Source organism: Engystomops pustulosus, chromosome 2, assembly GCF_040894005.1.
Source record: "Engystomops pustulosus chromosome 2, aEngPut4.maternal, whole genome shotgun sequence".
Taxonomy (NCBI): Eukaryota; Metazoa; Chordata; class Amphibia; order Anura; family Leptodactylidae; genus Engystomops; species Engystomops pustulosus.
Window position 1 is genome coordinate 7,661,360 of NC_092412.1, and position 23,929 is coordinate 7,685,288.

At 46.9% G+C, this 23,929-nt stretch overlaps 1 protein-coding gene across 5 annotated transcripts in view; it reads left to right on the forward strand.

The window, feature by feature from the left end:
• Positions 1–23,929, forward strand: part of LOC140119786 (uncharacterized) — a 299,698-nt gene that overhangs the window by 27,430 nt on the left and 248,339 nt on the right. The window contains exons 1-4 of one of the 5 annotated variants that reach the window (XM_072139161.1): positions 6,057–6,142; positions 7,943–8,580; positions 8,694–8,938; positions 9,331–9,388. In XM_072139161.1, coding sequence (XP_071995262.1) covers positions 8,496–8,580; positions 8,694–8,938; positions 9,331–9,388 — 388 coding nt within the window. In that variant the 5' untranslated portion in view covers positions 6,057–6,142; positions 7,943–8,495. Of the gene's footprint in view, positions 1–6,056; positions 6,143–6,200; positions 6,330–6,377; positions 6,524–6,782; positions 7,104–7,942; positions 8,581–8,693; positions 8,939–9,330; positions 9,389–23,929 lie in introns of those variants that run through there. The other 4 variants (XM_072139163.1, XM_072139165.1, XM_072139162.1 and 1 more) reach the window with 4 other exon arrangements.

Genomic DNA, 23,929 nt, shown 5'->3' on the forward strand with positions numbered 1-23,929 from the left:
GCTCTTGTGTCACCCCCTCATCCTCATAGACTGTAAGCTCTTGTGTTCCCCCCTCATCCTCATAGACTGTAAGCTCTTGTGTCCCCCCCTCATCCTCATAGACTAAGCTCTTGTGCTCCCCTCATCCTCATAGACTGTAAGCTCTTGTCATCCCCTCATCCTCATAGACTGTAAGCTCTTGTGTCCCCCCTCATCCCCATAGCCTGTAAGCTCTTGTGTCACCCCCTCATCCTCATAGACTGTAAGCTCTTGTGTCACCCCCTCATCCTCATAGACTGTAAGCTCTTGTGTCCCCCCTCATCCTCATAGACTGTAAGCTCTGGTGTCACCCCTTCATCCTCATAGACTGTAAGCTCTTGTGTCACCCCCTCATCCTCATAGACTGTAAGCTCTTGTGTCACCTCCTCATCCTTATTCACTGTAAGCTCTTGTGTCACCCCTCATCCTCATAGACTGTAAGCTCTTGTGTCCCCCCTCATCCTCATAGACTGTAAGCTCTTGTGTCACCCCCTCATCCTCATAGACTGTAAGCTCTTGTGTCCCCCCCCCTCATCCTCATAGACTGTAAGCTCTTGTGTCCCCCCCCTCATCCTCAGACTGTAAGCTCTTGTGTCACCCCTCATCCTCATAGACTGTAAGCTCTTGTGTCCCCCCCTCATCCTCATAGACTGTAAGCTCTTGTGTCACCTCCTCATCCTTATTCACTGTAAGCTCTTGTGTCACCCTTCATCCTCATAGACTGTAAGCTCTTGTGTCCCCCCTCATCCTCATAGACTGTAAGCTCTTGTGTCACCCCCTCATCCTCATAGACTGTAAGCTCTTGTGTCACCCCCTCATCCTCATAGACTGTAAGCTCTTGTGTCCCCCCCTCATCCTCACAGACTGTAAGCTCTTGTGTCACCCCTCATCCTCATAGACTGTAAGCTCTTGTGTCCCCCCCTCATCCTCATAGACTGTAAGCTCTTGTGTCCCCCCTCGTCTCTTTATACTCTGTAATGTAATATTTGTATACGTTCCCAATAATTTGTAAAGAATTTGATGGCGCTGCTGTATAAAGATTATTTTTATATTATTTAGCCCCTAAATCACTGCTGAACTTGCTTTCAGATACAGGCAGTCCCCTTGTTACGTACAAGGTTGGTTCTTTAGGTTTGTTCTTAAGTTGAATTTGTATTTAAGTCGCCACTGTATATTTGTCATAAAACAAAACTGATCACCTTCTGATGTCCCCCCGGCAGGTCCTCCTCCATACATCGCAGCTTCGTGTCCCCGTCACAGGCACCATGACGTCAGCCGCTCGCTGACATTATAGTGTGTTCTGATGGCGGCGCACATAGTAGGATGTCAGCGAGCGGCTGACGTCACAATCCCTGCGATGGAAAGCACGGGGACACGGACCGGATGCGGGGGGGGGGGGGCGTCGCACTGTGAGTAAAGTTTTTTTCCTTGAGGTGGGGTTTTTCAACACATTTTTCATCCTGAAAAACTCAGCTTATACTCGAGTATATACGGTATATATATTCTAAACCAATGTAAATAAAATAAATTTAAAAAGACACTGATCTAAATGAGAGAACACTCAGAGATACCTGCAGGTAAGGGTCCACTCACACGGATGTTTTTGTTTTCTTTGACTATATTCACTTTGGCCAATTGATTTTCTCTTCCTGCCTTCAGTGATTTATCACCAATGTATTAGTCATCCAGTCTTCAATTGGCTTTTTCCCACATCACACTACACACACCACATCATACTACACACGCCACATCATACTACACAAGCCACATCACACTACACACACCACACTACACACGCCACATCATACTACACAAGCCACATCATACTACACAAGCCACATCACACTACACACATCACACTACACACACCACATCATACTACACACGCCACATCATACTACACAAGCCACATCACACTACACACACCACACTACACACACCACATCATACTACACACGCCACATCATACTACACAAGCCACATCACACTACACACACCACACTACACACGCCACATCATACTACACACTCCACATCACACTACACACACATCACACACCACTTCACACCACACACATCTCACTACACTTATCTCACCACACTACACACACACATATCACCACACACATCACACATCTCACCACAGATGGCCCCCGGGTTCTGCATGAACTATGTACCGTGATAGACAGACCATTATTTTTAATATTTGAAGATTCACTGAGTACTGGTTATGTTCCACAGGACTGGCGCATAGCGAATGTGGTACCAATATACAAAAAAGGATCAAATAGCGATCCTGGAAACTACAGACCCGTGAGTCTAACTGCTGTGGTGGGGAAAATATTTGAGGGGTTTGTTAGAGATGCTATCCTGGAGTATCTCACTGTGCACGACCTTATAACCCAGCGTCAGCATGGGTTTATGAGAGATCGGTCCTGTCAGACTAATCTGATTGGTTTCTACGAGGAGGTAAGTTCAAGACTGGATCTGGGGGACGCTGTGGATGTTGTATATCTGGACTTCTCAAAGGCATTTGACACGGTGCCACATAAAAGGTTGGTATATAAAATGAGACTGCTGGGAATAGGAGAAAATCTGTGTATTTGGGTAAGTAATTGGCTTAGTGATAGAAAACAGAGGGTGGTCATTAATGGCACATTCTCAGATTGGGTTGATGTTACCAGTGGAGTGCCACAGGGGTCAGTATTGGGGCCACTTCTTTTTAATATTTTTATTAATGACCTTGTAGTGGGTTTACACAGTCAAGTTTCAATATTTGCAGATGATACTAAGCTGTGTAAAGTAATAAATACTGAGGTCGATAGTTTAGCATTACAGAGGGATTTGTGGAAGCTTGAGGAGTGGGCAGAGAAATGGTTGGTGAGGTTTAATGTAGATAAATGTAAAGTTATGCACTTGGGCCATGGAAACAAAGAGTATAATTATGTTCTAAATGGTCAATTACTTGGTAAAACTGGAGCTGAAAAGGACTTGGGGGTATTGGTGGATGGTAAACTTAATTTTAGTGACCAGAGCCAGGCAGCTGCTGCTAAAGCAAATAAAATAATGGGATGTATCAAGAGAGGAATAGATTCTCATGATAAAGACATAGTTTTGCCCTTATACAAATCCCTGGTCAGACCACACATGGAATATTGTGTACAGTTTTGGGCACCAGTGTATAAAAAGGATATAGTAGAGCTGGAACAGGTGCAGAGGAGAGCAACCAGGATTATTAGGGGAATGGGGGGATTAGAATACACTGAAAGATTACAAAATTTGGGATTATTCAGTTTAGAAAAAAAGACGACTGAGGGGAAACCTCATTACAATGTACAAATACCTGAACGGACAGTACAAGGATCTCTCCAAAGATCTTTTTATACCTAGGCCTGTGACCAGGACAAGGGGGCATCCTCTACGCCTAGAAGAGAGGAGGATCTACCATCACCATAGACAGGGAGCATCGTATACACCTAGAGGAGAGGAGATTTTACCATCACCATAGACAAAGGTTCTTTACTGTAAGAGCAGTGAGACTGTGGAACTCTCTGCCGCAGGAGGTTGTTATGGCCGACTCTATGTACATGTTCAAGAGAGGCCTGGATGACTTTCTGGAGAGCAAAAATATCACGGGTTATGGGGATAAAACATTTATTTAATTCTTAAAGGTTGGACTTGATGGACTTGTGTCTTTTTCCAGCCTTATATACTATGATACATCACACTACACACATCTCACCACACACATCAGTGATCAGTTTAGAACCTGTTCTTTTTGTGTTCACTGACAGCACCAGAAAAAAAACAGAAATGTGAAAAATCACAATGAAAATACTGAGTCAGTACCACATCAGTGAGAAACTGAATACAGGAAGATGAAACCCTCCTGTACGTGTCCATAGGCCAAAATAGATTCAGTAAAAAAAAATCACCGATGTGAAAGAAAAAATGTGACCCCCTCATTCTGCACCTGCGGCTAATTCCCTTCATTATCCGACAGACCCAACGTAACCTGCAAAGAGCTTTCCAAAGTGTCCGAAACCCTCCGACAGCAGAAGGACAAAGGGAGTGACCTCCTCCCTCTCTCTCTGTAGTCTCTCTCCTCCCTCTCTCCCTGTAGTCTTTCTCCTCTCTCTCTCCCTGTAGTCTCTCTCTCTCCCTGTAGTCTCTCTCCTCTCTCTCTCCCTGTAGTCTCTCTCCTCTCTCTCTCCCTGTAGTCTCTCTCCTCTCTCTCTCTCTGTAGTCTCTCTCCTCTCTCTCTCTCTGTAGTCTCTCTCCTCTCTCTCTCTCTGTAGTCTCTCTCCTCTCTCTCTCTCTGTAGTCTCTCTCCTCTCTCTCTCCCTGTAGTCTCTCTCCTCTCTCTCTCCCTGTAGTCTCTCTCCTCTCTCTCTCCCTGTAGTCTCTCTCCTCTCTCCCTGTAGTCTCTCTCCTCTCTCCCTGTAGTCTCTCTCCTCTCTCCCTGTAGTCTCTCTCCTCTCTCCCTGTAGTCTCTCTCCTCTCTCCCTGTAGTCTCTCTCCTCTCTCCCTGTAGTCTCTCTCCTCTCTCCCTGTAGTCTCTCTCCTCTCTCCCTGTAGTCTCTCTCCTCTCTCCCTGTAGTCTCTCTCCTCTCTCCCTGTAGTCTCTCTCCTCTCTCCTTGTAGTCTCCTCTCTCCTTGTAGTCTCTCTCTCTCCCTGTAGTCTCTCTCTCCCTGTAGTCTCTCTCTCCCTGTAGTCTCTCTCTCCTCTCTCTCTCTCCCTGTAGTCTCTCTCTCCCTGTAGTCTCTCTCTCCCTGTAGTCTCTATCTCCTCTCTCTCCCTGTAGTCTCTATCTCCTCTCTCTCCCTGTAGTCTCTCTCCTCTCTCTCTCTGTAGTCTCTCTCTCCTCTCTCTGTAGTCTCTCTCCTCTCTCTCTGTAGACTCTCTCCCTGTAGTCTCTCTCCTCTCTCCCTGTAGTCTCTCTCCTCTCTCTCTCCCTGTAGTCTCTCTCCCTGTAGTCTCTCTCCTCTCTCCCTGTAGTCTCTCTCCTCTCTCTGTAGTCTCCTCTCTCTCTCCCTGTAGTCTCTCTCCCTGTAGTCTCTCTCCTCTCTCCCTGTAGTCTCTCTCCTCTCTCTGTAGTCTCCTCTCTCTCTCCTCTCTCCCTGTAGTCTCTCTCCTCTCTCTCCCTGTAGTCTCTCTCCTCTCTCTCCCTGTAGTCTCTCTCCTCTCTCTCCCTGTAGTCTCTCTCCTCTCTCTCCCTGTAGTCTCTCTCCTCTCTCTCCCTGTCGTCTCTCTCCTCTCTCTCTCCCTGTAGTCTCTCTCCTCTCTCTCTCTCCCTGTAGTCTCTCTCCTCTCTCTCTCTCTCCCTGTAGTCTCTCTCCTCTCTCTCCCTGTAGTCTCTCTCCTCTCTCTCTCTCCCTGTAGTCTCTCTCCTCTCTCTCTCTCCCTGTAGTCTCTCTCCTCTCTCTCTCTCCCTGTAGTCTCTCTCCTCTCTCTCTCTCCCTGTAGTCTCTCTCCTCTCTCTCTCTCTCCCTGTAGTCTCTCTCCTCTCTCTCTCTCCCTGTAGTCTCTCTCTCTCCCTGTAGTCTCTCTCTCTCTCCCTGTAGTCTCTCTCTCTCCCTGTAGTCTCTCTCTCTCTCCCTGTAGTCTCTCTCTCTCCCTATAGTCTCTCTCCTCTCTCTCTCCCTGTAGTCTCTCTCCTCTCTCTCTCCCTGTAGTCTCTCTCTCTCCCTATAGTCTCTCTCCTCTCTCTCTCCCTGTAGTCTCTCTCCTCTCCCTATAGTCTCTCTCCTCTCCCTATAGTCTCTCTCCTCTCTCTGTAGTCTCTCCTCTCTCTGTAGTCTCTCTCCTCTCTCTCCCTAGTCTCTCTCCTCTCTCTCTCCCTGTAGTCTCTCTCTCTCCCTGTAGTCTCCCTCCTCTCTCTCTCCCTGTAGTCTCTCTCCTCTCTCTCCCTGTAGTCTCTCTCCTCTCTCTCCCTGTAGTCTCTCTCCTCTCTCTCTCCCTGCAGTCTCTCTCCTCTCTCTCCCTGTAGTCTCTCCCTGCAGTCTCTCTCTCTCCCCGTAGTCTCTTCCTCTCTGTGTCATGAGGAGAAGCCCCTCCCCTTTCCGGTGACGTCACACGCAGAAGGCGGGGCTGCTGGGTGACATCTCCGGGGGCTGCACCACATGTAAGTATCACATAGAAATATATTGTTGTGTCTGGTTGTTTCCCCATAACTTCCATAGGAGACTGTATTCCCCTCCACTCATCCATATAACACTGACTACAGCGTCATCACTGCCCTGTAATAAGGCATGGAGGGCGGAAGCCTAGTGTGCACCGCAATAAGTGTCCCCCCGGAAGTCTCCTCTCTGGTAGTTGGTTCCTCTCTACTTTCATATTCCATCATCTTATCACATCCTTATATGTACATGTGTGTTATGTGTCATGTATGTGTGACGCGTAGTGTGTAAGGCAGATGACACACGTGGCTTTTTTTGTAGTTTTTTTTGGTAAATTAATTCAAAACTTATCAGCCACAATCTTCCACTAAAATGAAGTAGAACATGTGAGAATCGCTTTGATAAGTAACAGTGCTCAAAAGTTATAACCATATAAAGCGACGCAAATCAGAATCCAAAAAATGGGTTTGAGTCTTAAAGTGGTTATCCGGGTGTTAAAAATTACTGAGGGCCGGGCTGGGGTGGGCTAGTTATCTGTGCCCCTGTAAGTACATGTTTATTTTTTGTTTATATGTTTAATTAGCCCACCCCAGCCCGGCCCTCAGTAATTTTTAACAGCAGAATAACCCCTTTAAGCTACAAAATGGCTGCGTCCTTAAGGGGTTAATATTTTTTTTTACTGTCTTGTTTACACCTGTAACTGGGGCATCTATAAGTTACAGGGGAAAATCACCCACTGTGGAGGCAGCTGTTGGGTCAGAGCTTGATTAACCCCTACAGACTTGGTGATGACCCGACTGTGGTGAGGAGTGGAGAAGGATGAAGCGGTAATAAGTTGCATCTACCTTCCCCGAGGGTCTCGGCTGTCCCTGACAGCTGGAGCGATGGTCCTGCAATTAGCACAGGAGAAGAAGAAGAGTACTGCCACGTCTTTTTAATCGGGACCTGATCTCACGGACGGCTAAAGTGAGTGGTTGGTCGGGAATGAGTTAAGCAAGTCCCCCTCCTTTAGTGGACCCCTGGCTGCCCTGCAACACCAATCGCAGCTGCATGGTATTAAAGGGTGTTACCACTGCAGTTACTTAAACATTGCGGTCCATATTTGAACATATCGGGGCTTATTTACTAAGGATCCGCCAGACGCATTTTCGTCAGGTTTCCCGACGATGCGCTGAATTGCCCCGGGATTTTGGTGCACGCGATCGGATTTTGGCTTATCGTCGCCGGCTTGCACGTGACAGTAATGGGGGGGCGGGCAGTCGGACAACGTGCGGGATTTAAGATTTAGAAATGTGTCGCAGTACACACACTTACAAGCACCAGGAAGAAGAAGGTGAACTCCGGCGGACCTCAGCGCAGAAGCTACGGATGCAAGAACTCGAGCGCACAAGCTTAAGTGAATCACGGCAGACCTGAATTCTCATCGGACAACGCACCGCGGGATCACGACAGGACCGGGTAAGTAAATCTGCCCCATCGTCTAAGGGATTAAACACTTGGGAATCTGAGCTTTTCTGATCCTGGGTGTTAGTGCAGTAAGTTTTTCATGCCCCTTATTATAAAAAAATGAACTCACCATCCCCCTCTCACTGTGTCCTCTTGCTGCTGACAGTAACATATGACCAGGATGGAGACAGACAAGCATTACTCTGCTCCACTTGTGTCATAGAGAGGTGCAGGAAGGCCCCCTGCCTCTGGTGCTATGCCTTCGAAATCAAGATCATCAGACTATTAAAAATATCTGAGAAAAGGTCTATTGTAATATGTGTGAATGTATTCTCCCTATCCTCCTCCTTTTCCATCAGATACTCTTAATAAAGGATTCCTACAGCTAAAGTTTGGTTTAAAAAACGATGATCCTTCCCATTGGAGACCGACCACAGATGGAGAAGGACAGAGAGCAGATGGCGGCCAGGATCCTGGAGCTCACCCTGGAGATGATCTCCTTGATAACCGGAGAGGTGAGAGTCTCCCAGGACACGGCTCTTATCTCTAGGAATAACAGCGGGAAATGACTGGAGAGGTGAAGGATTCTTAGGATCTATGTAGTGATCAGTGTCTCCCCATACACAGGATTACACAGTAGTGAAGAAGTCGTCTGGTGAGTGTGTGACCCCCCGTGTGTCAGGAGGATGGACCCAGAGCCCCATCACCGAGCCTCCACCTCATTCACTGATACATGAGCAGAAGATCCTAGAACTTACCTCCAGGATCACTGAGCTGCTGAGCGGAGAGGTGAGCGCTGCCGGGAATGCTGGGACATTGTACAATAACACAAGGGAGGGGTCTGGGTGATGACTGTGTCATTGTGGGTGTCAGGTTCCTATAAGGTGTCAGGACGTCACTGTCTATTTCTCCATGGAGGAGTGGGAGTATATAGAAGGACACAAGGACCAGTACAAGGACATCATGATGGAGGACCACCAGCCCCTCACATCACCAGGTAAGAGGAGACCTTCCTGATTATAGAGGACAGAGCAGGTGTGAGGTCACCTCCTCCATCATCTCATCATCACATATAGACAATGTATCAGTCACTGTGTATATTTCCTATAGATGGATCCAGTCCGAGAAATCCACCAGAGAGATGTCCTAGTCCTGAAGATTCCCGAGATATTACACAGGAACCAGAGAGATGTCCCAGTCCTGGAGATTCCCGGGATATTACACAGGAACCAGAGAGATGTTCCCGTCCTGGAGATTCCCGGGATATTACACAGGAACCAGAGAGATGTCCCAGTCCTCAATATTTTCACATTGTTAAAGTGGAGCCAGAAGAAAGTATCCCACTGGATCATCAGGTAGGTGGAGCTGAGGTTCCTGTGAATCCTCTATAGATGGATGTAATGAAGCTACTGACCTTCTCCAGCAGCAGTGGGTGGAGGGTCTATGGGGAGATGTTGGTCGGACATAACTATAAATGGTAGAAGAGCAGGAGAAGTGAATAATCTTCTCCCTGGTGTCCATGAGTCTCCACCTCAGGATCGGGTCACATCGGGTTATGCAGTAATATAACCGGAACATTGATGTTGATGTGTAAAATATTGGGATGAATGTGGATCCCGTCTCCTCCTGCAGGAGATTATTCCCCTTAGTTCCTGGTTCTGGAGGTTTCTGTCCATCACTTGGATATAAGAGAATCTCTGGAGACATTTCCTTGTTTTCTCATGTCCTTCATGTTGGATCTTTCCAGGAAAGTTGTGGTGGAAGGAGGAGCGGAGAGGAAATCCCCTCATCAGTGACAGAGGAGGGTAAGAGCCTTTCATGTATCTTGTGGGTTATTCTTCCCTTATACATTGCAGGGAGAGGTCACATCCAGGGGAGGAGATGGAGATGACATAGACACCGGCTCATCTGTCTCTGGTCTCCTCCTCCAGTTATTCGGATCAGTCTACAGCTACATATTGGAGCACGTGTATCATAGTTTGCCACAGCCACTTTTTCGGATTTCCTAAAGTCGGCTACCTAATAATTGCAATGTATCTTAAGTTTTTCCCTTTGTGATACATATAATGAGTTGCCTGCTTAGTCTCACTTCTGCGACTTTTTGTTTCGGGGGTGGGTGGCGACGATATTTATACCCAAATAGTAGCTGCAAATATAAGTCTGGGTCTAGCGCGCTCTGTTTTGCCACCTATTAGGCACAAGAATAGGAAAGTGTCGGAGCCCGAAAGTCGCACAAGTTGAACAAAAATCTGGGCTACAAAGATAAATTCGGCCACAGCGCTAAATCCTTGAGGGAGGTAACGCTGGTGCGCTGCTTAAATATGCACCTGAAAAATATCACAAAAAAAGAAAGAGAACACGTCCACATTGTGTTACTATAAGGCTCTGAGGAATATATACGTACATTACTCCTCCTGAGACATTTAAGGCTGGAGATACAGGGACTCGAGCAACTTTTCTCTTACTGGAAGAATTCAGTTATTGACACGTTACTCCAGGATTTCTCGGCTCCGCTACAGCGAGGGATAAAACCCTGTACAGATAAAATAACAACGATTTTCAAGAGACAGAACCTGAACCATATGAAGTAACATCTTACATCCAAGCTTTCACCTTATCCTAAATTGTACAGCCTGTCCATGCCCCTCAGTGTATAGCCAGCCAGCCAGCAAGCTCATGTCGCTCAGTATATAGCCAGCCAGCAAGCTCATGCCATTCCGTATATAGCCAGCCAGCCCATGCCCCTCAGTATATAGCCTGCCATCTTATTCATCCCAGTATATAGCCAGCCCGGTCATGCCCCCAGTATATAGCCTGCCAGCCCATGTCCCTCAGTATATAATCTGCCAGCCCTTGCCCCTCAATATATCACCAGCCCTCTTCCCCAGTATATAGCCAGCCCTCTTTCCCAGTATATAGCCAGCCCGGCTATGCCCCAGTATATAGCCAGCCCGGCTATGCCCCAGTATATAGCCAGCCCGGCTATGCCCCAGTATATAGCCAGCCCGCCTATGCCCCGAGTATATAGCCAGCCCATGCTCCTCAGTCCATAGCCAGCCCTCTTCCCCAGTATATAGCCACCCCTCTTCCCCAGTATATAGCCAGCCCGCCCATGCCCCCAGTATATAGCCAGCCAGCCCATGCCCCGAAGGATATAGTCAGCCCATGTCACCATATATATATATATATATATAGCCAGCCCATGCCCCCAATATATAGCCAGCTAGCCCATACCGCCCAGTATATCCAGCCAGCCCATGCCCCCTGTATATAGCCAGCCAGCTCATGCCCCCCCGTATATATAGCCAGCTAGCCCATTCCGCTCAATATATAGCCAGCTAGCCCATGCCACTCAGTATATAGCCAGCCCATGCCACTCAGTAAATAGCCAGCCCGCCCATGCCCCCAGTATATAGCCAGCCAGCTCATGCCGCTCAGTATATAGCCGGACAGCTCATGCCCCTAAGTTTATATTCAGCCCATGTCACTCAATATATATATATAGCCAGCCCATGCCCCTTAGAATACAGCCAGTCAGCCCATGCCCCCCAATATATAGCCAGCTAGCCCATACAGCCCAGTATATAGCCACCCAGCCCATGCCGCTCAATATATAGCCAGCTAGACCATGCCACTCAGTATATAGCCAGCCCATGCCACTCAGTAAATAGCCAGCCCGCCCATGCCCCCAGTATGTAGCCAGCCAGCTCATGCCGCTCAGTATATAGCCGGACAGCCCATGCCCCTAAGTTTATATTCAGCCCATGTCACTCAATATATATATATAGCCAGCCCATGCCCCTCAGAATACAGCCAGCCAGCCCATGCCCCCCAATATATAGCCAGCTAGCCCATACAGCCCAGTATATAGCCACCCAGCCCATGCCGCTCAGTATATAGACAGCCAGCCCATGCCACTCAGTATATAGCCAGCCGGACCATGCCCCCCATATATAGCCAGCTAGCCCATGCCACTCAGTATATAGCCATCCCATGCCCCTCAGTATATAACCATCCCATGCCACTCAGTATATAGCCAGACAGCCCATCCATGCTCCCCAGTATATATCCAGCCCCCTAGTATATAGCCAGCCAGTCCATGCCGCTCAGTATATAGCCAGCCCATGCGGCTCAGTATATAGCCAACCCATGCCCCTAAATATATAGCCAGCCCATGCCCCTCAGTATATAGCCAGCCAGCCAGTCCATGGCCCTCAGTATACTGCCAGCCAGTCCCATAGTATACAGCCAGCCCATTCCCCTCAGTATAAAGCCAGCCCCTGTAGTATATAGCCTGCCAGCCCAGCCCCTGCCCTCCCAGTATATATATTACCCCCAATATATCACTGGCCCCATCTGTTTTATCAGTTTTCTAGAGTTTCTAAGCTTCTCTGTAACGTAAAAGACATAAAAATTGTTGAACTGATTTGGCCAAGTCTTATATTAACAATTACTATTCCGTGATGTTGGTAGTTTCCTATCCGTATATGACTCTATGTTACTGACTCATTGCATTACATTTGTTTGTAATTGATTAAAAGAAAACTATTAATTTCTTGACAATTTTTTTCAGGAGCTGGACATCACCCCTCATTCAATCAATCTAATCTGTCCACCGAGAAAGGAGATCATGGAGATAAAAGGAAGTTTTCACACCTTGAGAAGCACTTTATTCAGAAAGACCATCTTGTAAGACATGAGAGAATTCACACAGGGGAGAAGCCAATTTCATGTCCTGAATGTGGGAAATATTTTAGCGGGAATCGAGCATTTGTTGAACATCAGAGAATCCACACAGGAGAGAAGCCATTTTCATGCACTGAATGTGGATTAAATTTTACTCGGAAATCAGGTCTCGTTCACCATCAGAGAATTCACACAGGAGAGAAGCCATATCCGTGTCCTGAATGTGGGAAATGTTTTACTGGGAAGCAAGTATTGGCTCAACATGAGAGAATCCACACAGGAGAAAAACCTTTTCCATGTACGGAGTGTGGGAAATCTTTTCGTATAAGATCAAATCTTGCTGAACATCAGAGAATTCACACCGGAAAGAGGCCATTTTCATGTACAGAATGTGGGAAATCTTTCCGTTTTAAATCGAATCTTGCTGAACATCAGAAAACCCACACAGGGGAGAAGCCATTTTCATGTACCGAATGTGGGAAAAGTTTTAGTAGGAAATCTGCTCTTGCTGTACATGAGAGAATTCACACAGGAGAGAAGCCTTTTCCATGTTCGGAATGTGGGAAATATTTTCGTTTAAAATCATATCTTATGACACATCAGAGAACTCACACGGGGGAGAAGCCACGTTAATGTTGGTAGTATAAGAAATGTGACCAGTTTGGATCTATATTATTGGATTTCCTTTCCTCGGATGTCTGCTGCATATACATAAGTTAAAAGCTTTGATACATGGGGAGGCCCTCAGGTCAATCGTCATGAATAATGTTTCTGTCCTTGTGTAAATAAGTAAAAAATATTATGAATTTGGTACTTAAATGACTTTTACATGTTACTTATCTCCTGATACTATCAGCAGCTCATCCTCCGGTGTCTCCGGTGTGATGGAGAGCTTGAGCCTGTGTACAATAAATGTATAACTTGGTGAGTGCAATGTATATGTTTGTACAAGCAAGATGTTGCTACCCCATGGGTGGGACATTTGGGCATTTGTCCCCTTAGTTATGACTAGAGATGAGCGAACCCAGCCACAGGAAGTGGAATTCGATCCAGACATCATGATGATGATGTGCCGATAGCCAATCAGCAGCCAGCCAACTCAGTGATGTCTCAGCCAATGTAAATGCCTGACCCTTTAGGTGTGTATAATTAAAATAGTGGTGTCAAGAGGCGCTGAGGTGGTATAAAAACCTCTTTTTCTTGGATATTGCATCTTTCCGGAACACAAGAACTGTTCCCGATCCTGCTCAAAACAAGAAGCATGTGCGTTCTACACATCTACCATCAGTCAAACTGATCGGTGGTCTCACTAATCTCGCGTTTCAATCCTTTGCCGACACCGTTGATTGTTGTTTCCCATGACGTCATTGGGGAGTGAGGATGAAAGTCTTTATAATACTCTAGGACTTGTCGTTGCTAAAGATCTGTAACAGTGTGCCGGTGGCAGACCTTAACCCCTTAACGCTCTGCGCCGTAGCTGTACGGCGCAGAGGTATAAGGGATGTATGAAGAGGGCTCACGGGCTGAGTCCTCTTCATACAAAGGTGGGGGTTTTTGCATATTGCACAAAACCCCCACCGCTAATAACCGCGGTCGGTGCTTGCACCGATCGCGGCTATTAACCCCTTCAACGCCGCCGGCGCGGGCGCCGCCATCTTTTTTCCGATCGCCACGCCCCCGAACGTCATCGGGGGGCGGCGATCGGTTGCCATGGTAGCCTCGGGTCTTCTTTTGACACGAGGCTATCTGGCAGCTGCAGATTCGTTACAATGAGCCAGTGGCTCATTGTAATGAATGTGCTGCAAAAATGCCATATATTGCAATACAGAAGTATTGCAGTATATGGTAGGAGCGATCTGACCATCTAGGGTTAATGTACCCTAGATGGTCTTAAAGATAGTGAAAAAAAAAATTAAAAAAAAAGTTTAAAAAATAAAAAAAATTAATAAAATATTAAAAGTTCAAATCACCCCCCTTTCCCTAGAACGGATATAAAACATAATAAACAGTAAAAATCACAAACATATTAGGTATCGCCGCGTCCCAAAATGCCCGATCTATCAAAATATAAAAACGGTTACAGGCGGCGGTGACCTCCGAGGCGGGAAATGGCGCCCAAATGTCCGAAATGCGACTTTTACACCTTTTTACATAACATAAAAAATGATCAAAATGTCGCACAGTCCTCAAAATGGTAGCAATGAAAACGTCGCCTCATTTCGCAAAAAATGACCCTTCACACATCTCTGTGCGCCAAAGTATGAAAAAGTTATTAGCGTCAGAAGATGGCAAAAAATTTTTTTTCTTTTTTGTACACATTCGTTTAATTTTTGAAAATGTAGTAAAACACAATAAAACCTATATAAATTTGGTATCACCGCGATCGCACCGAACCAAAGAATAAAGTAGGCGTGTTATTTGGAGCGAAGAGTAAAAGTCGTAAAAACTGAGCCCACAAGAACGTGACGCACGTGCGGTTTTTTTTCAATTTTTCCACATTTGGAATTTTTTTTCAGCTTCGCAGTACACGGCATGTTAAAATAAATAACATTACGGGAAAGTAAAATTTGTTACGCACAAAATAAGCCTCACACAGGTCTGTACACTGAAAAATGAAAAAGTTATGGATTTTTGAAGTTGGAGAGCGAGAAATGAGCCGGAAAACCCTCCGTCCTTAAGGGGTTAACAGATCCACAGCAAATTCTCATATACTGAAGTACAGCAGTATTGAAGTTTAAGACACCTTACCTTGTTCACCGAAGTAAATAAAAAAAAGTTTATAAATCCTTACCTTGTTCATTGAAGTATAAAAAAGTTATTAGTGCCAGAAGATGTTGGTGAAATGAAGAACACACCATAACCCTATATAAATTTGATGTCCCTGTGATCTTACCAACCCAAAGAATCAAGTAGATGTGTCATGTGGAGTGACATTTTGGAATTTCCCCATCACTATATGTTACGCAGAAAACCTGCCCACACACAGCTCTTTAACCCCTTAAGGACGCAGGGTTTTTTCGGTCATTTCTCACTTTCCATCTTCAAAAATCCATAACTTTTTCATGTTTCCGTGTACAGACCTGTGTGAGGGCTTATTTTGTGCATAGCAAATTTTACTTTCCCGTGATGTTATTTATTATCCATGCCATGTACTGGGAAGCCGGAAAAAAATTCCAAATGTGGAAAAATTGAAAAAAAAACGTGTGTGCGTCAAGTTCTTGTGGACTCAGTTTTTACGACTTTCACTCTGCGCTCCAAATAACATGTCTTTGGCTCGGTGCGATTGCGGTGATACCGGATTTATACAGGTTTTATTGCGTTTTAATACATTTTCAAAAATTAAACGAATGTGTACAAAAAAGAAAAAAAAATGTTGCCATCTTCTGACGCTAATAACTTTTTCCTACCTCGCTGTACGGAGATGTGTGAGGTGTCATTTTTTGCAAAATGAGCTGATGTTTTCATTGCTACCATTTTGAGGACCGTGCAACATTTTGATAATTTATTACATTTTTTTATGCCATGTAAAAAGGTGTAAAAGTCGCGTTTCGGACATTTGGGCGCCATTTCCCTTCCGGAGGTCACCACCAGTTATAACGGTTTTTTTTTTTATAGATTGGGCATTTTGGGACGTGGCGATACCTGATGTGCCTGTGATTTTTACTGTTTATTAGGTTTTATATCAGTTCTAGGGAAAAAGGGGTGATTTGAACTTTTAATATTTTATTATTTTTTCTTTTCACTATTTCTTAGACCCTCTAGGGTACATTAACCCTATATGGTCAGATCGTTTCTACCATATACTGCAATACAACTGACCCGAGACTACCATGGCAACCGATCGCCGCCCCCCGATGACGTTCGGGGGAGTGACGATAGCAGGTAACATGTGCCGCCATGCTTTCAGTCCCCCCTGGACTTTGCCGGCGGCAAAGAAAAGGTTAACACCCGCGATCAGTGCAAGCACCGACCGTGGGTGTTAGCAAAGGGTCTTTGCTGCGGTGCATTGTCCGACGAGGATTTGGGTCCGGCGCGATTCATGAAGATCGCGTGCCTGAGTTCCTGCATCCATCGGGTTGTTCGAAGGCCACGGCCCCGATTTCTGTCGCATGCAAGCTGGCGCTGATGCGTCACAATCCAATCGCGTGCACCAAAAGCCTGGGGCAATTCGCCGCAAAACTGAAATATTCGGGAAACCCGACGAAAGTGCGCCGTTCGGACCGTTAGTAAATGTGCCCCATATCTGTAAGATGTGTTCCTACGTATTATCGGGCAACTCGGCTGTTTCATACACCACTTGGTCCATGAAAACAAAAAGTACAATTATTTTCTAAACAGTCAATTACTTGGTAAAACTGCACCTTTTGGGGTTATTGGTGGATGGTAAACTTAATTGTGTTGACCAGAGCCAGGCGGCTGCTGCTAAAGCAAATAGAATCATGGGATGTATCATGAGAGGAAGAGATTCTCATGATAAGGACATGGGAGCACTCGCCCCTCCTCTCTTCTGCACGCGACTGTACGCTCACCCGGGCTAAATATCTTTTCTGTCCTGGTGAAAAGGTGTGTGTGGGGGGGGGAATACATAATACAATCAAAGCAGTACAAAGAAAAAAATAACAAAACCCAACAATGAAACGTGGCACTCGCTCATCTTCTCATTCCCAGAGGCCCAGTTTCCCCATTCGACCCAAGCATGGTGTATCTTAACAATACTACGGCGATCAAGTATCTTTATGATTTTTACTATTTATTTATATGAGTTCTAGGGAAAGGGGTGCCATCAGAATTTTTAGGGTTTTTTAATACAATTTTTTTCCCTTTTTTTCCGGCACCCTAGGTTGTTGGATTCATCCTACGATATACTGCCATACTACAGTATATGGAGATTTTCCTTATCATTCGTTACAGTGTGCAAATAGCACATTGTAATGAATATGTTAACACCAGACAGCCTCGGGTTTGGGGCGGCGATCAAATCCAAGATGGCGGCACCCACGCACCTCCAGCAGCTTTGTCAGAGGCATTTACAAGGTTAACACCCGCGATCAGTGCCAGCAACGACCGCGGGTGTTACCGTGGGGTGTTTTCTGCAAAATCCAGCAAACACACACCTTGTATGGAGAGAGCCCAGCCCGTGAACCCTCTCCATGGACCCACAGCTGACATATGAAACAGTATTATGTCAAAAAGCGGTTACGCACACACTTACTCATACAGTGCTATATCCTCTTAGCACAGAAATCCCTAAATAACTCGTATTGGGATAAAAGTGGTGTAGAGAGGGGTGACTGTCTGACCTGAAGCTCCCTATTATACATTTATAAATGCCGGCTCTTATTAGTGAGAAGAGACTAATGAGCCAGATCAATAATAAGACCTGCACTTCAGTGAACGAGCTGCGAGTAAATATGTGAGGGTGCGTTCACAGGTGGCAATCAGCTTTGAGGTGGTTTTAGGTGCAGTTTTGTCAATTGAACAGGTGAAAGACATGAACTGAACGGGTGAATTTGATTTTGAAGGGGAAACCTGCTCCACAAATATCATTCACTCGTTCAGTTCATGTCTTTCACCTGTTCAATTGACAAAACTGCACCTAAAACCACCTCAAAGCTGATTGCCATGCAGTTTTAACTGCAATGTGTGAACGCACCCTCACAGGGCTTTGGGGTTTTTTTTGATTCATTTATTTGTTAAATTGGTAGCGCGGCGCTGAGCACTAATAGCTGAACTTTGCACTGTACTAGTATGGCACAGAGCGCTAAGGGGTTAAAGGTGTGTTATAAAAAGCACGAGGTGGAAAATTTGACTCAAACCCTAATTTTTGATGTTCCCTGAGTCACTTGAAGCGGCTGTGCAAAATTTGGTGATTGTAAACGCAACGGTGCAGATTCCATTAGCGACAAACGTGCACATAAACATACACTCAGGGCCCATTCCTGTTTTTTCATTTCCATTTTTCACTCCCCACCTTCAAAGCTCTATAACTTTATTATTTTCCCATGTACAGAGCTGTGTGAGGGCTTGTTTTCTGCTTAACAAATTGCACTTCATAGTAAAATGGTATTGAATATTCCATGGCGTGTACTGGGAAGCAGGAAAAAAATTCCAAATGGAGAAAAAACGCAGTTGCCCTTGTGGGCTTGGATTTTACGGCTTTCACTGTGCGCCCCAAATGACATGCCTACTTTATTCTTTGGGTCTGTGCAATTACAGGGATTCCAAAATTGTATAGGTTTTATAATGTTTTCATATATTTCCAAAAATAAAAAACCTCCTGTACAAAAAATATTGGGATTTTACTCCTCATTCATTACCATGTGCTGATAGGGTGGTTGTGTACCGGTTAAATATTCCTGTAGTCTCTCCTCTCTCCCCCTGTAGTCTCTCTCCTCTCTCTCTCCCTGTAGTCTCTTCTCTCTCTCTCCCTGTAGTCTCTCTCTCTCTCCCTGTAGTCTCTCCTCTCTCTCTCCCTGTAGTCTCTCCTCTCTCCCTCCCTGTAGTCTCTCTTCTCTCTCTCCCCCTGTAGTCTCTCCTCTCTCTCTCTCCCTGTAGTCTCTCCTCTCTCTCTCTCCCTGTAGTCTCTCCTCTCTCTCTCCCCCTGTAGTCTCTCCTCTCTCTCCCTCCCTGTAGTCTCTCCTCTCTCTCTCTCTGTAGTCTCTCCTCTCTCTCTCCCCCTGTAGTCTCTCCTCTCTCTCCCTCCCTGTAGTCTCTCCTCTCTCTCCCTCCCTGTAGTCTCTCCTCTCTCTCCCTGTAGTCTCTCCTCTCTCTCCCTCCCTGTAGTCTCTCCTCTCTCTCCCTCCCTGTAGTCTCTCCTCTCTCTCTCCCCCTGTAGTCTCTCCTCTCTCTCCCTCCCTGTAGTCTCTCCTCTCTCTCCCTCCCTGTAGTCTCTCCTCTCTCTCTCTCCCTGTAGTCTCTCCTCTCTCTCTCCCTGTAGTCTCTCCTCTCTCTCTCTCCCTGTAGTCTCTCCTCTCTCTCTCCCTGTAGTCTCTCCTCTCTCCCTATAGTCTCTCCTCTCTCTCTCCCTGTAGTCTCTCCTCTCTCCCTATAGTCTCTCCTCTCTCCCTGTAGTATCTCCTCTCTCTCCTTGTAGTCTCTGCTCTCTCTCTCCCTGTAGCCTCTCCTCTCTTTCTCCCTGTAGCCTCTCCTCTCTCCTTGTAGCCTCTCTCCCTGTAGCCTCTCCTCTCTCCCTGTAGTCTCTCTCCTCTCTTCCTGTAGTCTCTCCTCTCTCTCTCCCTGTAGTCTCTCTCCTCTCTCTTCCTGTAGTCTCTCTCCTCTCTCTCCCTGTAGTCTCTCCTCTCTCTCCCTGTAGTCTCTCTCCTCTCTCTCTACCTATGGTCTCTCTCCTCTCTCTCTCCCTGTAGTCTCTTCCTCTCTGTGTCAAGAGAGGCCCCTCCCCTTCCGGTGACGTCACGCGCAGAGGGGAGGGGCTGCTGGGTGACATATCCGGGGGCTGCACCACATGTAAGTGTCACATAGAAATATATTGTTGTGTCTGGTTGTTCCCCCATAACTTCCATAGGAGACTGTATTCCCCTCCACTCATCCATATAACACTGACTACAGCGTCATCACTGCCCTGTAATAAGGCATGGAGGGCGGAAGCCTAGTGTGCAACGCAATAAGTGTCCCCCCGGAAGCCTGCCGTGCACTGCAATAACTGTCCCCCCGGAAGTCTCCTCTCAGGTAGTTGGTTCCTCTCTACTTCCATATTCCAGGAGCTGGACATTGTCTCCTCACACATCATCTTATCACATCCTTATATTCCCCACATGTACATGTGTGTTATGTGTCATGTATGTGCACGTGTGTTATGTGTCGTGTGTACACGTGTGTTGTGTGTCATGTATGTACGTGTGTGTCACGTATGTGCACGTGTGTTATGTGTCACGTATGTGCACGTGTGTTATGTGTCACGTATGTGCATGTGTGTTATGTGTCATGTATGCAGGGCCGGCTCCAGGTTTTAGTGGGCCCCTTGGCGACAGAGCTCTAGTGGGCCCCTTTACGGGCCGCCCTCCAGTAGTCACACTGCCCCCCCTCCTCCGCCACATGGACACACGACCCCTCATCCTCATGTACACGTCCCCCCCTCCTGTATACACACTGCCCCGCTCCTCCCCCTGTATACACACTGCCCCCGCTCCTCCCCCTGTATACACACTGCCCCTGCTCCTCCCCCTGTATACACACTGCCCCCCTCCCCCTGTATACACACTGCCCCCCTCCCCCTGTATACACACTGCCCCCCATCCCCCTGTATACACACTCTTCCCCCTCCCCCTGTATACACACTGCCCCCCATCCCCCTCTATACACACTCTTCCCCCTCCCCCTATATACACATTGCCCCCCCTCCCCCTCATATTATCCTCCAGCACCTCCTCCTCATATTATCCCCAAGCACCTCCCCCTCATATTATTTCCCAGCACCTCCCCCTCATATTATTTCCCAGCACCTCCTCCTCATATTATCCCCCCCAGCACCTCCTCCTCATATTATCCCCCAGCACCTCCCCCTCATATTATCCTCCCAGTACCTCCTCCTCATATAATCCCCCAGCACCTCCCCCTCATATTATCCTCCCAGCACCTCCACCTCATATTATTCCCCAGCACCTCCTCCTCATATTATCCCCCCAGCACCTCCTCCTCATATTATCCCCCCAGCACCTCCTCCTCATATTATCCCCCCAGCACCTCCCCCTCATATTATCCCCCCAGCACCTCCCCCTCATATTATCCCCCCAGCACCTCCTCCTCATATTATCCCCAGCACCTCCTCCTCATATTATCCCCCCAGCACCTCCTCCTCATATTATCCCTCCAGCACATCCTCCTCATATTATCCCTCCAGCACCTCCTCCTCATATTATCCCTCCAGCACCACCTCCTCATATTATCCCTCCAGCATCTCCTCCTCATTTTATCCTCCAGCACCTCCCCCTCATATTATCCCCCCAGCACCACCTCCTCATATTATCTCCCCAGCACTTCCCCCTCATATTATCCCCCCAGTACCTTTTCCTCATATTATCCCCCCAGCACCTCCCCCACATATTATCCCCCGGCACCTCCTCCTCATATTATCCCCCAGCACCTCCTCCTCATATTATCCCCCTGCACCTTCTCCTCATATTATCCTCCAGCACCTCCTCATCATATTATCCCCCTGCACCCCCTCTTATTGTCCCCCAGCACCTCCTCCTCCAATTAAACCCCAGCACCTCCTCCTCATATTATCCACCCAGCACCTCCTCCTCATATTATTCCCCCAGCACCTCCTCCTCATAATATCCCCCCCAGCACCTCCTCCTCTGATTATCCCCCCCAGAGTCTAGAAAATTAGTAGTCCATGTCCTTATCATCTTCCACGTAGACAACCGGTGTGCAGTCTCAGCTAACTCTCTTAGGCCCATCCAATCCACCCTTAACTTTGCTGCGTGGCTAATTCATCTGTCATTTTGCTTCTTCTATTGCCTCTCTTCTCTGGCAGTATCTCCACTGGTTAGCCATTGTATAGCTTTAAAATATTAACCACGAATTACAAAGCCATCCACAACATGTTCCTCAAAAGACCTTCTACTTTCACCATATTACCATCCGCTCTTCTCACAACCATCTGCAGGACTTCTCTGGAACTCTTCTCCTGTGCTTCCCCCATACTCTGGAACTCTTCTCCTGTACTTCCCCCATACTCTGGAACTCTTCTCCTGTGCTTCCCCCATACTCTGGAACTCTTCTCCTGTGCTTCCCCCATACTCTGGAACTCTTCTCCTGTGCTTCCCCCATACTCTGGAACTCTTCTCCTGTGCTTCCCCCATACTCTGGAACTCTTCTCCTGTGCTTCCCCCATACTCTGGAACTCTTCTCCTGTGCTTCCCCCATACTCTGGAACTCTTCTCCTGTGCTTCCCCTATATTCTGGAACTCTTCTCCTGTGCTTCCCCCATACTCTGGAACTCTTCTCCTGTGCTTCCCCCATACTCTGGAACTCATCTCCTGTGCTTCCCCCATACTCTGGAGCTCTTCTCCTGTGCTTCCCCCATACTCTGGAACTCTTCTCCTGTGCTTCCCCCATACTCTGGAACTCATCTCCTGTGCTTCCCCCATACTCTGGAGCTCTTCTCCTGTGCTTCCCCCATACTCTGGAACTCTTCTCCTGTGCTTCCCCCATACTCTGGAGCTCTTCTCCTGTGCTTCCCCCATACTCTGGAACTCTTCTTGTGTGCTTCCCCCATACTCTGGAACTCTTCTCCTGTGCTTCCCCCATACTCTGGAACTCTTCTCCTGTGCTTCCCCCATACTCTGGAACTCTTCTCCTGTGCTTCCCCCATACTCTGGAACTCTTCTCCTGTGCTTCCCCCATACTCTGGAACTCATCTCCTGTGCTTCCCCCATACTCTGGAGCTCTTCTCCTGTGCTTCCCCCATACTCTGGAATTCTTCTCCTGTGCTTCCCCCATACTCTGGAACTCTTCTCCTGTGCTTCCCCCATACTCTGGAACTCTTCTCCTGTGCTTCCCCCATACTCTGGAACTCTTCTCCTGTCCTTCCCCCATACTCTGGAACTCGATCCCGAAATGTATTTGACTGCCCCCCAACTTTCAAACTTAACCTTAAAAACCCATATGTTTAGGATTTCATGCAATGCGCAATAACTGCACTGCTGTGCTTCTTCGCCTTGTGTCTCCATCTACCCTCCAATATAGATTGTGACCTCACCTGATGTTTCTATCTTCCCATCCATATAGATTGTTATCAGGGCTGTGGAGTCGAAACAGTTTTCTAACAACTCAATATATACAGAAACACACACATGAATAATTACTATAGGCATAGAAGCCAAGGCTTCATGTTATTTAGCACTGCCTGACCGTGTTGCATTATGATGTGAAACTGATGAGCTGATATTGAAAGTTCAATCGTTCATAAAAACCGACTGTTCATAAAGCAATTCATCTATATCCGGAAATCGTTAGAGATGTTGCCCGTGTGGTAACTGGATTGCCATCTACCCAAGTCAGTGTACAGAGATACAGTGTACAGAGAGATGGTGTACAGAGATACAGTGTACAGAGAGACGGTGTACAGAGAGACAGTGTACAGAGACTGTTCTCTAGCCTTGAAATAATTAGGGCAGACTTGAGGTTATCTTGAAGGAGGATCTGATGGAAGCGATACTGTTTCTAAGATCAAAATTCAGAGACATAAACAAATGTTATTCATTACATTTAAAAAGTATTATTATTTATGGAAATATAATGCTTAAAGGGGTGATCTCATCTGGACATTCACATGTAAATCATAGGCCATATACATTTCATCATTTGAAAGTTTTTTAAAAAAAATTGTGGCCATGTGAAGATAATTGCCACGGGTGCTCCTGCGACCCATGTCCCGGGTCGCAGGCACACCCATGTGCCTCCCTGTGCCCCATCACACCAGCAGCAGCTTCTCTCACCTGTCCTTGGTCCAGCGGCAGTCTCCATGCTACACGCCCCCACCTCCTCAAGCGCGCGTGTGTCGTATCTCTAAGATTTAAAGGGCCAGCGCACCAATGATTGGCACTGGTCGGTCGCCTTCTTTGTTAAATATCCGTCCCCTTCCTGTGTCCCCTGCCGGATCTTTGTTCCCCATACCTCGGAGAAAGCTTCCCCTG